Below are 16,558 nucleotides of genomic sequence, written 5' to 3' on the forward strand. Positions count from 1 at the left end.
ACCACCGTCCCCCCCCCCGCCCTCCTCCCACTCGTCCACCACCACCGTCCCCCCCCCCCCCGCCCTCCTCCTCGTCCACCACCACCGTCCCCCCCCCCCCCGCCCTCCTCCTCGTCCACCACCACCATCCCCCCCCCGCCCTCCTCCCACTCGTCCACCACCACCATCCCCCCCCCCGCCCTCCTCCTCCTCCCACTCGTCCACCACCACCATCCCCCCCCCCCGCCCTCCTCCTCCTCCCACTCGTCCACCACCACCATCCCCCCCCCCGCCCTCCTCCTCCTCCCACTCGTCCACCACCACCATCCCCCCCCCCGCCCTCCTCCTCCCACTCGTCCACCACCACCATCCCCCCCCCGCCCTCCTCCTCCCACTCGTCCACCACCACCATCCCCCCCCCCGCCCTCCTCCTCCCACTCGTCCACCACCACCATCCCCCCCCCCGCCCTCCCCCCTGTCCCATCCTCCCCCCTGCCCTCCCCCCTGTCCCATCCTCCCCCCTGTCCCATCCTCATATCTTTCCCCCTACAATCTCTGTCCCAATTACACTTCCCACCACCGCTACATTCTCCTGTGTCCCCCCCCACACTACCCTCTCCCTCTCCCCCCGGCCAGGGTTCATTAACCCTGTGCAGTGAAGAGCCTCCTCCCTGGGTGACGTTGGGCCGTCGCTTCCTGTGCGGTTGCCAGGCTCCTTGTGACGAGCGGCTCCGGGGTGAAAGTTGGCGGCGGTGGCGGCTCCTTCCTGTCTCACAGCTGCTTCCAATATGGCGGCGGCGGCGGCAGGGGCTGGGGCCGGGCCCGGGGCCGAGTCCGACTGGCTCCTCACCCGCGACGGCTGCCTGAGCTGCGAGGAGGGCCTGCGCAGCCTGGCCTACCACCCGTCCCTCAACGCCATCCTGGCCGTCACCAACCGCTCCACCGTCAAAGTCATCGACGGCACCTCGGGCACCGTGCTGCAGGTGTCCCGGTTAAACGGTGAGTCAGTGAGGGCCGGGCCCGGGATGAGGGAAACTGGAAGAGGAGGGCAGGGAGACCCGAGTCGGCTCGCCATTGATCACCGAGCGGCCGGTGGGAGGCCGCTCTCAAGCCCCGGCCTGGCAGTTGGATTGGCGGCCCGGGGGACGGGTGGTTGGGGGTGGTGGCAGTGTGTAAGAGGAGCTGGGAGAGGTGTGGGCCCTTCACCTCGCCGGCAAGATTGAACTCGTTCACCGGCGAATTTAAAACTCGATGGGCCGGAAACCGGCTTGTCCTGAGCCGGGGGGCCCAGGCCAGAGGTTGCTGTCCGGAGTAGGGGGGGGAATGTTGTGTGGGGGATTAAATATAAACCGCACCGCACCCCTTTTCACCCTCCTCCCCTTTACATCCCGGTCCTCCCTCCCCCTCTCTCATACACCCGGAACCGCCGGTCTCCCCCTCTGCTTTTCTCTTTCTGTTTCCTTGCCGCCTCCATTCTTGCTGTTTAAAATGGCCCAGAAATTAGCGTTTTTTTCTCTTTCTCTTTTCATATTGCTCTACCTTGGAAACAAAACGTATCTATTAGTACCTCTGTCAAAAAATGTGCTACATGTATAAACCCGTACACGTTTGCAAATGTGGACATAATTAGCATTGGCATTCTGAATATGAAATGTGCTCAAATATGTACGGGATTGTCAGTCTGCATTTAAAATATTTTATACATCCATGTTGGTACAATATTTTACATATCCATGGTGATAATGTGCATTGCGCATAACTTGTACAATATTTTAATAGATATAATCCATAACTTTTACTCACCTATTTTATCATAGTACCATATCATTTGTAATTTATACTCTGTGTTTCTGTAGGTAATGCAGCTATACATTTCAATTTTTTATTAACTAGTAAAAATTGACCTGATCTAGAAGTGGACTAGTTTCACTTGACTAAGGAGCAGCGTTCCAAAAGCTTGTGATTCCAAATAAACCTGTTGGACTATAGCCTGGTGTGATATGACCTCTCATCTTGTTTTCATAGGTATATGCTTCATTGTTGTAAGTTCATGTAGGGATAAGTTAATAAATAAGAATGATATTTGCCTGCACTGCACTGATATTTCTTTTTGTGCTATAATTTTTTAAAAAATTACTCCATCCTTAAAAGTTTCAAAGCCAATGCTCAGAATGGACCAGGCAACCCCAAATCCATTCCTTGCTTGCTCCAAAAACCACATTCAAATTGGATCAAATACATGATCCCACAAGGGAGACGAACAAGATCCAAGCAGAAAATACATTGCACCCCACCTTGGGATTGATCTTAGCCAAAAGGTTGAAATTTGTGTTATAATTGAGATGGCACAGTGCACAGTTTACTGTTCATTACCCAGTGACTTCATCTCAGTATTTGTTAAGGTAGAACTGTTTTTGAAAGCAGTCTGTGGTTAATTGTTGGGTGAGTTGTGGAGTTCTCAGAATTGTCATGCAAAGTGTTGTTTGGATAGTGCAGTATAAACATATAGTCACAACAAAATAATGTAACTATATCTTGGTTTAAAAATACCTTGTATGCAAATCCTTTACAATGTTTATATGATCCCCTGCTTCAAAAAAAGTGTTCGGAAACATCCAAGCAGTGGTGAAATGCCATCTTACATTTATGTGCTAAAATGTAGTTGTGCATTTCTTTCCCAGTCCTGTTATTTTGAACTGAGGTTACCTGCACTCACCTTGCCTCAGTCTGTTCATTGCTACAGTTGGCTTCTTTTAAGATCAAGGTGATTGTTTCAATCCAACTCTTGTTCAGTTGAAATTTATCCGCACTCCTCTTTTGCATTGCACTTGTGATCGAAAACAGAGCATGAGGTCAAATAGTTCTTGCCATGTGGTTTTGAGTGACCTATAAACCATTGATTAGTAAATAATGAAAAGCAGTTATGTTGGGTGATGATGAATTATTCATCTTGAATGCAAATTCTTGTGATGATAGGTGTCTTGCTGTTGTGAGTTTTACTTTGTTCCAAGTAAATAGTCAAAGCATAATGTGAAGGGCTTGAAAATGCTAGTCTATAGATACAACAAGAAATTCTTATTACTATTGGGAATATGGTGCCTTGTGACTGATCATTTATTTGGTTTATTGTACACAATGAGGGAAAAGAAAACTAACGTGAAATGAAACCAGAAAATGCTGGAAATGCAAGCTGGTGGGTATTTGTAAAATGTTTGTGATGAATAGTTGCTATAGTTATACGTGAAAAGTAAGCTTGCATTTTTCATGTAAATTCATAGATTTAATTGGTGTCAATATCTTTGTAAATTGTTTTGCTGCAGGAAAAGTTTACTTAAATTGATTTTACTTTAACAGCTTCTGTTTTGTACTCCGTCATTATTTTTCTTAAAGAACATCAACAGTTGACTTTCTAACCTGAGCATATTTGAGTTTGGCAGCTGTAGACTGGGGAAGGATTAGGCAGATAAAATAAGAAATGAATTAAACGAGAAGTGAAATCAAAATGGCTTGCCAATTTGAAAGAATGATGATGAATTTGGGAAAGCCTGTTGATAACGTAGTGCCAGATATGTGAAATAACAGCCCAAAATTCCAATTTCTGTATACATGTTTGTGTTCGTACTGTAACATGATAAGTGACTTTCCCATGACAATTTTGAGCTAACATTAGACTTGGTTTATTCCTGACTTGATTTATTCCTAGAGCAGGTTAATTAAGATAAAACGTATCTTGGGTGATGCTGCACTCTTATTCTTTGGAGTTTGCAGTTAGCTTGTGTCTGCTGACTACCAGGTGCAATCAGTTTGAGTACTTCTAATTTATTGGGAGCTTGACCTGCACCTCAAGTGACCTTAGCTGTGATGTTGTTTCATCATGTATTTTTATCAGTGAGCAGGAAGTGATGACTCTGCTTAGAATTCTTTCTCCCACTGGCTTATTTTGACAGCACTAAAAGTTCAACAGAAAATCCGGTGTAATGTTTTCTATAGCCATTTATGTTTTATGATTCAGTTAAGCACAGACCATTAATTATGGTAGTGCCCATGTAGAAATCTTGAATTGGTCCGATATGTATTCTGTTCTGTAACCCGGGCGGCGATTTTTTTTCTCTGCTGCTCAATAAAATATTTTAGGTGGGGTGGGAAAGTGTCTACCATGACATGTCTGGAAGCTCCTTGAATTGTTCTCATGTTACACAATTTTTCAAAGAAAACTGAAGTTCACACTGTCACTCAAACTCTACCGATCCCATCCACCTCTTCAAAGATTTGTTTGAAAACATTGCCATGCTGCAAAATCTTGTCCCTTTTGGTCTGTGGAAGCACCTGTTGTGTTTAAACCTGTGAAACTTTAACCTGGTGTTGTGAGACGACTTCTCTCTAAGCACCTGTTGGCCAAAGATGTCACTGCTGACCTGCTATACCTTTTCATGTGTGGATGTAACTGTCTTGACTGTAATGTTTTTACTGATAGAATAACCTGGTATTTATCCAAACCTACCATGTGAGTAATGTCCTAGAATTACACTTCAGAGAGAAGAACTGCCACCACGAGTAGAATAGAAGATTTGCTGTCTTCAGGGAAAAGAAAATTGGGATAGGGAGAGTTGCAAAATATCTTGTCCCAGGCGATCTTCATTATTATTGTGGATGGCCTTTCTCCTTTTATAAAATTAATTCTTGTGTGTTGCTGCTCTTTTTAAAATAACTGTTTGGTGTTGAAATGCACTTTAGAAGCATGATGCTGTTTGGATGATTTCCCAGCACTTTGAAACGTACTACAGCCCTGGTGCCAGCATTCAGGAGCTGAAAGAAATGTTTATTTTCACCTGAGCTGTTAATAGCAGGCAACTGACTGGGTGTCTTTCAATTAGACTCAAAATTACATTTTTCTACATGATGCTTTTGGAACTGCCCCATAGAAGAGCTACATGCTGCAACCTTTTATGGACAACCAATTTTAAAAATGGGATTTCCAATCTAAGAGAGATGAGAATTTTTTTTCTCAGCAGGTCGTTAGTCAGTGGCAGTCTCTTCCCTAGAGAGCAGCGGAGGCATGGTCATTGAATGTATGCAAAGCTGAGTTAGATCTTTGATTGATAAAGGAGTCAAGGATTAAGGGGGGGGCAATCGGGTTGATGGGGTTGAGGTTACAATCAGATCATCCATGACCTTTTCAAATGGCAGTGTAGGTTTGAGGGGCTACATAGCCTGCTTTGTGGCTAAATTCTTCTCATTTCAGGTTTGCTGTTGATACCATTGTAGTGGGTCGGATCTCAAACAATGACAAGATGGAGTATAGGAAAGAAAGGGGACCTGGAGAAATGGTGCAATGACAATAATCTCTCCCTCAGTGTCAGTAAAACAATGAGAAAGTCATTAACTTCAAGAAGCATAGTGAGGACATGCTCCTGCTGCTTTGAAGTGGAAATGGTCAAGAACTTCTAGGTTTCTAGGTGTCCAGATCACCAACATCCTCTCCTGGTCTCTCCAAGTTGACACTATTGTTGAGAAAGCCCACCAATGCCTTTACTTCCTCAGGAAGCTAGGGAAATTTGGCATGTTCGCTGACTCTCGCCAATTTCTATAGATGCACCATTAAAAACATGTGTTTTGGATGTATCACAGCTTGGTATGGCTCCTGCCCTGAGCAAGATTGCAAGGAACTACATGTGGTTGTGAATGTAATCCAGTCCATCATGCAAACTAGCCTCCTGTCCATTGACTTGGCCTACACTTCCTGCTGCTTTGGAAGAGCAGCCAGTGTAATCAAGGACTCCACTCACCCTGGGCATATTCTCTTCCACTTTCTTCTATTGGGAAAAAGATACAAAAGTCTGAAAACACATACCAACCAACCCAAGAACAGCTTTTTCCTTATTGTCATCAGACTTTTGAATGGTCCTATTGTACATTAAGCTGATCTTTCTCTTCACCCTACATGTAACTACAACACTATATCCTGCATACAGGAAATACTTTTCACTGTATCCCAGTACTACAGGTGGCACAGTGGTTATCATTGCTGCCTCAAAGCGCCCAGGGGCTCAGGTTTGATTCCTGGCTTGGGCCACTGTCTGTGCGGAGTCTGCATATTCTCCCTTTGTTTGTATGGGTTTCCTCCCACAGCCCAAAAGACATGGTGGTTAAATGCATTGGCCATGCTTAAAAAATTCTCTTGCAGTTTACCCGAGCAGCTGCAGAAGTGTGGTGACATGGGGATTTTCACAGTAACTTCATCATGGTATTAATGTAAACCTGCTTGTGACACAAATAAAATAAATGTAACAAATCAACACATCACTTTCAATAAAATCTGTTGGTAGTTTGAATCTACATGTGCATACTACAGTTTTTCTTTTTGTATAAAACCCACAACCCCTAACGTAGTTGGGACATTCCAGGTGTCTTGTTTGTTTTTAGGCTCATTTGTTCCTGCTGTAATTCCGATAATATGTTCTTGCGAAGAGTTTCAGGTACAAGCTTTATTGCTTTGTAAATCACACCTCTTGAAATACGTAGTTTGTCTGTGTAAGGCCAAAAAAATTTGAGTGTCTGGCAATTTTTGCTCTGCATTAGGCCAACCTTCTACAATAACTGCCCATAATATCTTCAGTCATGGCTCATTTGCTGTTTCTTCCCGAAGTTTGTTGTATTTGTGTTGACAAAACTCATCAGACTGATATTGATTGCATCTTCTACTTCGAGGTCCAAGCAAACATCCATAATCTACTTCCTATTTGCTATCCTGCTCGGTGTGTCTGAAGTAAACATTTTTGCTACCTGGCTTATAACTGACTTTGAAGCTGTGTTCCTGTACTTTTATCAGAAGCTATTGTGGCCTGGGTGGCATGCATGTCATTGGCTTGTTTGTGCAATACCTTTTTCCACTGGTTTATGATGAGTTTCTACAGCGACTTATTTGTCTCATGCTCAACGTTTAAATAATTGGATTTACTTGTGGTAGACTTTCGGAGTCAAATGCTAATTGATTTGCTAATTATGCATGGTACAGCCTTCTGACACTTTTTGAGATATGTTGACCTCCAAGACGGTCTCTTTCCTTGGGTCATAGTATTGTGATGTGGAGATGCTGGCGTTGGACTGGGGTAAACCAGTGCGAAGTCTCACAACACCAGGTTAAAGTCCAAGTTTATTTGGTAGCACAAGCTACTAGCTTTCGGAGCACTGCCCATTCATCAGGTGAGTGGGTGTTCTGTTCACAAACAGGGCACATAAAGACTCAAACTCAATTTACAAAATGGTTGGAATGTGAGTCCTTACAGGTAATCAGGTCTTAAAGGTGCAGCTAATGAGTGGAGAGAGGGTTAAGCACATGTTAAAGAGATGTGTGTTACCTCCAGCCAGGACAGATAGAGAGATTTTGCAAGCCATGGGGGTTGCAGATAGTGTGACATGAGCTCAAAATCCTGGTTGAGGCCATCCTCGTATACGGAACTTGGCTATCAGTCTTTGCTCAGCGACTCTGCGTTGTCATATGTTGTGAAGGTCACCTTGGAGAACGCTTACCTGAAGATCAGTGGCTAAATGCTCGTGACTGCTGAAGTGTTCCCCAACAGGAAGCGAACACTTGCCTGGTGATTGTTGAGCAGTGTTCGTTCATCCGTTGTTGTAACATCTGCATGGTCTCCCCAATGTACCATGCCTCAGGACACCCTTTCCTGCAGCATATCAGATAAACAACGTTGGCTGAGTTGCAAGTGTATGTGCCGTGTACCTGGTGGATGATGCTCTCATATGAGTTGATGGCATCTGTGTTGATGATCCGGCATGGAGACAATACGCATCTCTTTAACCTGTGCCTAACTCCCTCTCCATTCGCATTGTCTGTATCTTTTAAGACTTGATTACCTGTAAAGACTGGCATTCCGACCATTATTTTATAAAATTGAGTTTGTGTCTTTATATGCCTTGTTTGTGAACAGAACTCTCACTCACCTGATGAAAGGGGCAGTGCTCCAAAAGATAGTGGCTTGTGCTACCAGATAGTCCTTGTGGACTTTAACCTAGTGTTGTGAGACTTCATAGTGTTGTAGCATACATGTCACTTCTGACCATGCCTGCTTAAATTACTCAAACACATGTTGATGGTCTTCTTGTTCTAAGTATGGATCATCATTTATTAAGATCTACCTTAGTGATGCCTTATTGGCAAAGTTGGGTTTGTATGGCACTGAATATTTGAAAAATCCAAGGTATCTCTGCAAGTCCTCTTTGTCCTGGGGAGTAGGAATGTGGTGTAGACCTTTGAGTTTGCCCTTGTCAGGATGGATGCTGGAACTTGAATAAGTAGGGCCTAAAAGGTTAATCTGTCATAAGCACACTTGGCATTTCTAGTTGTTAAAGACGAGTCCTTTGTGGCGAGCTCTTGCAATCAGTGAGTGTCGATTGTAGTCATACTCCTCTTTGGCTTTGCCCATCACTGCAGTGTCATCAACAGTGCATTTACGTTCAGAAGTATTCCATCTGCTGCTGGAACAGATAAACCAAAAGGTAATCTCTGGAAGCAGTATCTTCTGAATGGTGCCCTGAACACATTGACTTCTTGAGATCCCACTGCCAAATGAACTGACGATATCCATGTTTGGCTTCCAACTTGGAGAAAACGAATAATTAATTTAAAGTTGGAATCTTGTATGGGCGTCTCTTTAGAGTAAGATTTGGACGTCATGGGTTCAAGTATACCTTGATTTTTGCCCTTTTTTTCAGTAGGCATGTGATAGATCAGTTCATGAACTACACCAGTCTGTGTATTAATGCACATGACAAATAATGTTATGTTCCATGCTGTCCAACTCGCTTTTGACTTTCTCCTGTGTGCACACTGCACTTTCTAGGAGAGGTGATCAACAGAATTACATTTGAGTACAGCATCACCTCTGAAGTTTCCTATCAGTGTCAGATCTGTATGGGTATGTCTGCTATAGGTCATGGACTGACTCAGTGGGATTATTCTTGGCCCCTTCAGACACACTTGGTCACAATATTGAATCCTGAACACACTGGTAACCCTGCTACTGCTGATATGCTCATGTCCATCAAGTAGAATACTTGGGCTTTCCTTGCAGACTTGCTATAGTTGCATTTCAATGTCAATGTCCCTATGTAATGAATAGATCCCTTTGTATGCAGTTAATTTGTCTGCTGTAGATTGTATTATTGACTCCCAATGAACCAGAATCCAGATAGATGTCCTTCAGGATTCTGACTAGTAAGATATTTGCACTTGCTCTTGTCGACTTTAGGTGTGAGCATGTGTTTGCGTTTTTCTTTGGGCATACAATACTGATAGTAGCAAAATGCTAACAGCCTCTAGTTGTTTGACTTTGTGAATGAGGCACTAGATGTGGACAATGTGGGAAGCTTGTTCACTTTCCAGTTTACCATTTTTCCATTCTGAATCTTCATCCTGGTCTCTGACTATTAAACTCTGTATATGCTTAAGCAGTTTTCTGATGCACTGCCTGTTGTTGCTGCCAGTATGCTGCACGTACTTTTGGCTTGGTTGCATCTTAATGTAACTCTCTGGTTGCACTTCCGGAGCCAGATTTCTACGTGTGTGAGTTCAATGTCATTTCACCTGGATAACTTGCAAAGATCTTGGAACACAGGGCAGCTTAGCAGGGGGTGCAGTCAGCCACACTTCTCACATAGCATGCTTGCTTTTTTGAGTCCTGACCATTGTGCCAATCCTGGTAGCTGCTCTTAATGCTTTCTGGTGGTGTTGTCCATCCACAATGGCTTTGTATTTACTGCCATCTTTTAATAGTGTGTCAAGAGTTCTCCAAAATTTTTTGGAGGGCTTTAATTGGTGTTGAATTTTCGGTTCAAACAGTTTAGCCTAGAAAAAACTCAGACCCTGCCTTTATCACAGCACCTCCTGAAGAATTGTTGAATTGTTTCATATGGACCTTTTTGTAGGATGTCAGCGCCAATTGGTGAATTCTGAAATTAACTTTTACAAAAATCTAATCTTCCATCTCCATGACTTGACAGGGCCCTCCTTGGATAGGTCCAAACTGATGACTGCATTCAATTCCTTATTTCCAGTGGCTATTTTTATCTTTACCACTTGTTTACCTGGTTCTCTGGCAGTTGAATCTAAAAACTATAGCTTCATCCCTTGTTTGGAAAACATAAACTTAGGATATGTGTCACCTTCCAATTCCAATTTGGTGGCCATCTTCTTGATATAACAATGCAGTTGCTGTGTTTTGTCCTCTTTCTACTTTTTGTGCTGTACTTTGGGTTCTTTCCTGTTTTGTGCATTTTTTCATCTTTTGTGCAGAAATAGCACCTGAGGACACGGAAATGGCGCTGCAACTTTACATGCCTGATTAAAACTGAATTACTCTAATAACCCAGCTAGTTCAGATTCGGTACTCACTGTTCTATAAAACACTGTAGAGGGGCTCTGTCTGCCAGGGTTTCAGTGTATCTACAGCTTCCATATTGTACCAAATCTTGTCTGTGGCTTGTACTGTCATCATCAAATTCACAGTGCTGCCACCATGTTGTGTTTCTACATTTGCTTTACACAGTTACCAGTTTCACACCAGGGTTGATTAACCATATGTAGGTTTGGTTTATTTAAAAATACAGTACAAAATGGCTCAGCAGACCGATCTACTTTATTGATTCAGCAACTGTTACTTATAACAACAGAACTGCTGCTATTTCTGCCTACACATGACTAACTGCTGGTCACATACAGCTCTATATCCTGACAACTTGCTCATTTGCAGATCCCCTGAAGATACACCACCTTGCATTCCTCACATACTATTAGGCAGTGAGATTCTGACAGACCAGGGAATTGTGTTGGCAGTAAGAGAAATAACTACTCAAAAAGTTTCTTAAACTTCGAACGAGTCTTAAGCCAATTATTAACCGTGACAATTTTTACCCTTCTAACGTTTTCACGTGGTCCAACTCCAACACCTCCCTTCATTGACCCCTCTGTCTCCATTTCTGATAGACTGTCGACTAGTATCTGTTACAAGCTCATGACTCCCACTTTGACTAGAGCCCTTCACACCCCACATCCTGTAAAAAAAAAAAATCCATCCCATCCTCTCACTTCCTTTGCCCATTGCATTGTTGCAATGATGCCACTTCCCAAAATGGTACTGCTGACATGTCTTGCTTTTTTAATCACCCACTCCCAGTGCCCATCCTCCCAGCACCAGGATAGGGTTTCCCTTGTCTTCACTTTCACTCCACCAACCTCTGCATTTAAAGGATTAATCTTTGCTATTTCTGCCAACTCCATCATGATACCACACACCAAAGCACATTTTCTGTTCGTTCCCCCTATCAGTATTCCACAGGGGTTGTTTCCTCTGGAGTACCTGATCCACTCATCACCCCCTTCCTATAAAGTGAAGTTTATTATTATTTATCTGCCTCCGATTTATTTTTCTGATTTGCATATGGAAAACAAAGAATAGGAATAAACAGCCTTTTTCTAAGCAGCATGCATTGACTATTGGGGCACCACAGAGATCGGTGTTAGGATCCCAGTTTTTCACAATGTATATTAGTGATTTAGCTGAGGGAACTAAATGTGATATTCCCAAATTTGCAAATGACCCTGAATTGGGTGGGAGGGTGAGCTGTGAAGAGGATGCAGTGGTACTGCGGTATGATTTGGACAAGTTGAATGAGTGGACAAATGCATAACAGATGCAGTATAAGATGAGTTTATCCACTTTGGCAGCAAAAACAGGAAGGCAGGTTATTATCTGAATGGCTATAGATTGAGAGCGGGGAATGTGCAATGAGACCTGGTTGTCCTTGTACACTAGTTGCTGAAAGTTAGCATGCGGGTGCAGCAGATGGTGAAGAAGGCACATGGTATGTTGGCCTTCATAGTGAGAGGATTCGAGTACAAGAGTAGGGATGTCTTGATGCAATTATGCAGGACCTCGGTGAGACCAAACCTGGAATAGTGTGTGCAGTTTTGGCCTCTTATCTTGCTATAGAGGGAGTGCATAGAGGCTTTACCAGACAGATTCCTAGGTTGGCGAGACTGACACACAAGGAGAGATTGAATCAGTTAGTATTATTTGCTGGAATTTAGAAGAATGAGGAGGATCTCATAGCCTATAAAATTCTAACAGGTTTAGACAGGATAGATGCAGGAAGGAAGTGCTATAGAAATGTAGGATTGAAAAGTGAATATTGCTATTACTAAGTAGCAGAGAAACATTCCTTTTGGGATGGTCTTAAATTGCTGTTTAATTAATGGAACTGGCAAAATGATGCAACGTTTCTTCTGCAGGAAATATGTTTTCAAATTTTGGAAGGCTGGTTTAAGTTGAACTTTACTTTTAGGCTTGAGACATTATTTTCTGCAAACGTTAACCTGCAAGAGGGAATGAGAATATAATATGATGGATTGAATAATGAGAATGTTGGTGAGCTTTGGATTTTGTGCTCCTTTAAATGTGAGAAAAGGACCTTGATTTTATATTGATTTGGGATGTGGCTTTTGCTGTAAAGTGGGAAAATGTGGCCAAATTTCAAACAGCAAGGCCCTATGAAGTGAGAAACAAGGGGCACAAAGGATTGTGAGAGAGAGAGCACTAGATTAAAATAGGAAGGTATTATGTGGGGTAAGATGAAGAGGGAATGCAAAAAATCTATTTCTGCTTTGGTTATGATGTGGAAGAGCAAATTGCAGAGAAGCCTGTGAATAATGGAAACCTGACAAATTGGGAGGTTTCAAATATCCTATAGACTGAGGTAGTAAAGTGCAGAAATGGGGAAGAATTTCTGGAGAATTTTCTTCATTGGCACATTTCAGGATCAATGAGGAAGGAGATATTTGTTGGAAACAGCAAATGCTGGAAAAAGTCAACAAGCCTGGCAGCATCTGAAGAAAGCGGTTTTAATGTTTCGAGTCCTTCCAACTTCTTTGAATCATACGGACTTGAAACGTTAACTGTGTCTCTCTCTCTGCGTATGTTGCCAGGCCTGCTGTGTTTTTCCAATATTTTGTTTTTATTTCAGATTTCCAGCATCTGCTGTATTTTGCTTTTGGTATATGAGATGTGTTAGGGACTGAAATAGTTGAATTGGATCAGGTACTAGTAGGGGAATATTTAGGAATAGTGATCATTGTATCCAAAGATTTAGATGAACTATGAAAGAAGCCAAGGAGCAATCCAGAGTAAAGATACTTAAATTGGAGATCAACAGGTTTCAGCAGGTTAAGAATGGGTTTATCCTAGATAAACTTAAATCAAAGAGTGCTGAAATTGAACATTGGAATGCTTTTAAAGAGATGATGATTTGGGTATTCCTGAGGAGAAAAGATAGGACAACCAAAGCCAAGGCTCCTTGGATGATGGAAGAGACAGAGTGAGATGCAGCAAACTGAAGATGTTTGTTAGATATCAGATTGTTAATATGAGAGAATTGGGCTGTCTAAAGAAAGTTCAGAGACAAAAGGAATGAGGGGCAAAGAGACTATGAAAATAAACGGGTAGCTAACAATGTGACATCCAAAATTCATCATCAGATGCATAAATGAAGGCTGACCAGAACACCAAGTGAACATTCCTTTTTCTTCACCATGTACCGTAGGATCCTTACATCTACCTGAGAGGGCTGACATAACTTCAGTTTATTGACTCATTCAATAGAATCATATTTTCTCAGCACCCAAAGGAAGAAAGCGCTGGAAAGTCTCAGCAGGTCTGGATGCATCTGTAAGGAGAGAAAAGAGCTGGCATTTTGAGTCCAGATGATCCCTTGTCAAAGCTAAAAGGCATAGAAAGTAGGAGATATTTATACTGGAGGGTGAAGGAATGAAAGATGAGTCAAATCCATAGAAACCAGGGGAAAAGGCTGCTAATAACCGTCCACAGAGAGAATAAAGGGTGTGAATGGCCAAATGGCAGAGAAGCTGTAAACTGTGACAGCTCTAAAATGTAGAGAAGGGGAAATCGGGGGTTGGGGGGGGGTGGCGAGGGGGCGGTAGGGGATTGGAGAGAAAAGGTAAGGGTAGGGAGAAAGGGGGGGGGGCGCTGAAGAAAAATGAAGAAAGACAATAAAGAAATAAAAAGTAGAGAACAGCTTTAAAAAAAGTGAATAAAAATAGAATGAAAACAAAGGGGTCGAGGTGGGGTAGAGCTAATCATCTGAATTTGTTAAATTCTATGTTGAGAGCACAGAAGGCTGTAAAGTGCCTAACCGGAAGATGAGATACTGTTCCTCCAGTGAGCTTTGAGCTTCACTGGAACATTGCAGCAAGCCAAGGACAGACGTGAGCATGGGAGCAGGATCGTGTATTAAAATTGCAAGCAACCGGAAGGTCAGGGTCCTGATTACGCACAGACCAAAGGTGCTCAGCAAGGTGATCATCCAATCTTTCTCAGCACTCCAGTAAAGTGTCATTCTACGTTATATGCATAAAGCTTCAGTTTCTGGAGCTTAAACCTGTGACCCTGTTGCAGTGAGAATGCTACTAATTATCCAAGGCTGACATTTCAATGTGCATTTCTATTCTGTTAATGTAATAAAAGTCCCTCTTAGATGCCTTCAATAGAGAGATGGACTGAGCATCAGAGAAATTAAAGTTGGATGAAAGCACAGTGCAAAGCCAGGTTTGAACAGGTTAAAAGAGCAACAGGTTTTGGGAGAGTGTTTCAGAATGTCAAACTGGAGGCTAAAGACTGTCACTAAATTAGGATTGGTGTCTGGGAAAAAGACAAACTGAATACCATTGTTAGAGGATCGTGGGATATAGCTGAAGGATTTGGCAAACGTGGGTTGGAGCAAGACTATGGAGGTATTTATAAATGACAGTGAAGAATGTGAATTGGTAACTTGGGAGATAAACCATTGAAAATCAGTGAGGACTGATGTGACGGGTATGTGAGAACTACTGCAGTAAGTTGTAATTTGTCAAGGGAGACAGGTATGGAGGTTCTTTAAGAAGTCTAAGTTTTTCAGGTATTTAATGGTTGTAGGTGATGAGTGTGTGGCTTGAAGCTCTACTCGGGTTAAAATGGCATTGAAGTTAAGTATGACATAGTTCAGTCTGAGTGAATAATTTGGGTTAGAGGGTTTTATCGCGTTTTCCATTGAAGTAGTTTCTGCTCTCTCATAGCCTGCAAAAGTCTGATAAGATAGAAATGTGGGTTGAGTATCATTGATATATGTATTGAAACTGATTTTACACATTTGCAGATGATACTAAGGGCAGTATGTAAGTAAGGGGAGGGGAAAGCAGAAAGTTGAGCGAGGGACAGATATTGGCCAAAGTTCATCTATAATCAAGCTTTTAAAACACAAACATGGGATTGCCATCCAGCTTTACGTTGAATTTTGTAATCCTTCCAACCGTGTTGATGTCTTGCACCAGAAATATATCTTGGGGACTCATTTCACATTGGTATGCTGGATTGTCACATTCAAAACAAAATGAAAAGCAAAATTCTCCAGATGCTGTGAACTAGAGAAAAGAATCAAATCTAAGGTTTAAGATGCTGGGGAGCAAGTACAGAGGAGATGTTGGGGGTAAGTTTTTCACTGAGGGTGGTGAGTGAGTGGAATTGACTGCCGTCGGTGGTGGTAGAGGCAAACTTGCTGGGGTCTTTTAAAAGACTTCTGGATGAGTACATGGGATTTAATGGGATTGGGATTTGCAGATAGTTCTATGGCCTGGTAGGTATTGATATGATTGGTGCAACTTGTGGGCTGAAGGGCCTGTTTGTGCTGTAGTGTTCTATGTTCTAATTTGGAAATGCTCAGCAAGTCCGGCAACATTTGTGGTTTGAGACACGTTGGGTTAACAGTTCGGATTGATTTACCTTTCCATCAGAATCCCGAACTTTGGGGACTGTGCGATTTGAGGTTTATGAAGTTGAAGGCCGTGGTGGTGGAAGAAACTCCAGTGGAGATAAGATGAATGATGGGTAGGGAGATATTGGCTTTGTGCTCTGTGATGGAAGCATGTTCCAGAAATAGATGGAGTAATTGTTAGAGAGTTCTCTGTGCAACAACAATGTCAAATCTAAATACAAGGGAGTCAATATTAAGAAAGGAGTGCTGTAACTACAGAGGGAGTTAGGTTTTACTGACGGAGGAACTGGGATCCATGTGGAATAAGTCAGAGCTGGAGACTGTTGCTGCCAGAAGAGATACAACATGGAAGTGTGTTTAAGGAAAAAGATTGAACAGAATAATAGAGACTAACTAAAGTCACATTGAAAAGGAGAACAGAAGATGGACATTCCAGAAGAAATGTGACAGTGAATTAAATAAGACAACATTGTGTAGATACTGCAACAGAAAATGCTTGAGATAGGCATCAGGCTAGATAGAATCTCTGGAAAACTTGAGCTCTCAGCTTGAGAAAAAGTGATAAAAAAATTTGAAAAACATAAAAATTACTTGCCAAATATTCAGCAGTTCTGTTCTTCCCTCGATCTGAACCTAGATCTTATTTTTTCCAGATTTATGAATTAAACATTTCTATACGTTAATTTGTCTTGAGTATTTTGTGCTCCAAGATGCAGGAGATATTTATCCCACTAAGTATTGGAAG

At 42.5% G+C, this 16,558-nt stretch overlaps 1 protein-coding gene across 6 annotated transcripts in view; it reads left to right on the forward strand.

Moving 5' to 3' along the window:
* Positions 1-612: 612 nt before the first annotated feature.
* The window catches only part of birc6 (baculoviral IAP repeat containing 6), a 232,795-nt gene continuing 216,849 nt past the window's right edge, over positions 613-16,558 (forward strand). For 5 of the 6 annotated variants that reach the window (XM_080200712.1, XM_080200715.1, XM_080200714.1 and 2 more), the window contains exon 1: positions 613-978. In XM_080200712.1, the coding sequence (XP_080056838.1) occupies positions 768-978 (211 nt within the window). In that variant the 5' untranslated portion in view covers positions 613-767. The remainder of the gene's footprint in view (positions 979-16,558) is intronic. The other variant, XM_080200717.1, reaches the window with a different exon arrangement.

The sequence above is a fragment of the Carcharhinus amblyrhynchos genome, chromosome 12 (assembly GCF_965287045.1).
Source record: "Carcharhinus amblyrhynchos chromosome 12, sCarAmb.v2.hapA, whole genome shotgun sequence".
Taxonomy (NCBI): domain Eukaryota; kingdom Metazoa; phylum Chordata; class Chondrichthyes; order Carcharhiniformes; family Carcharhinidae; genus Carcharhinus; species Carcharhinus amblyrhynchos.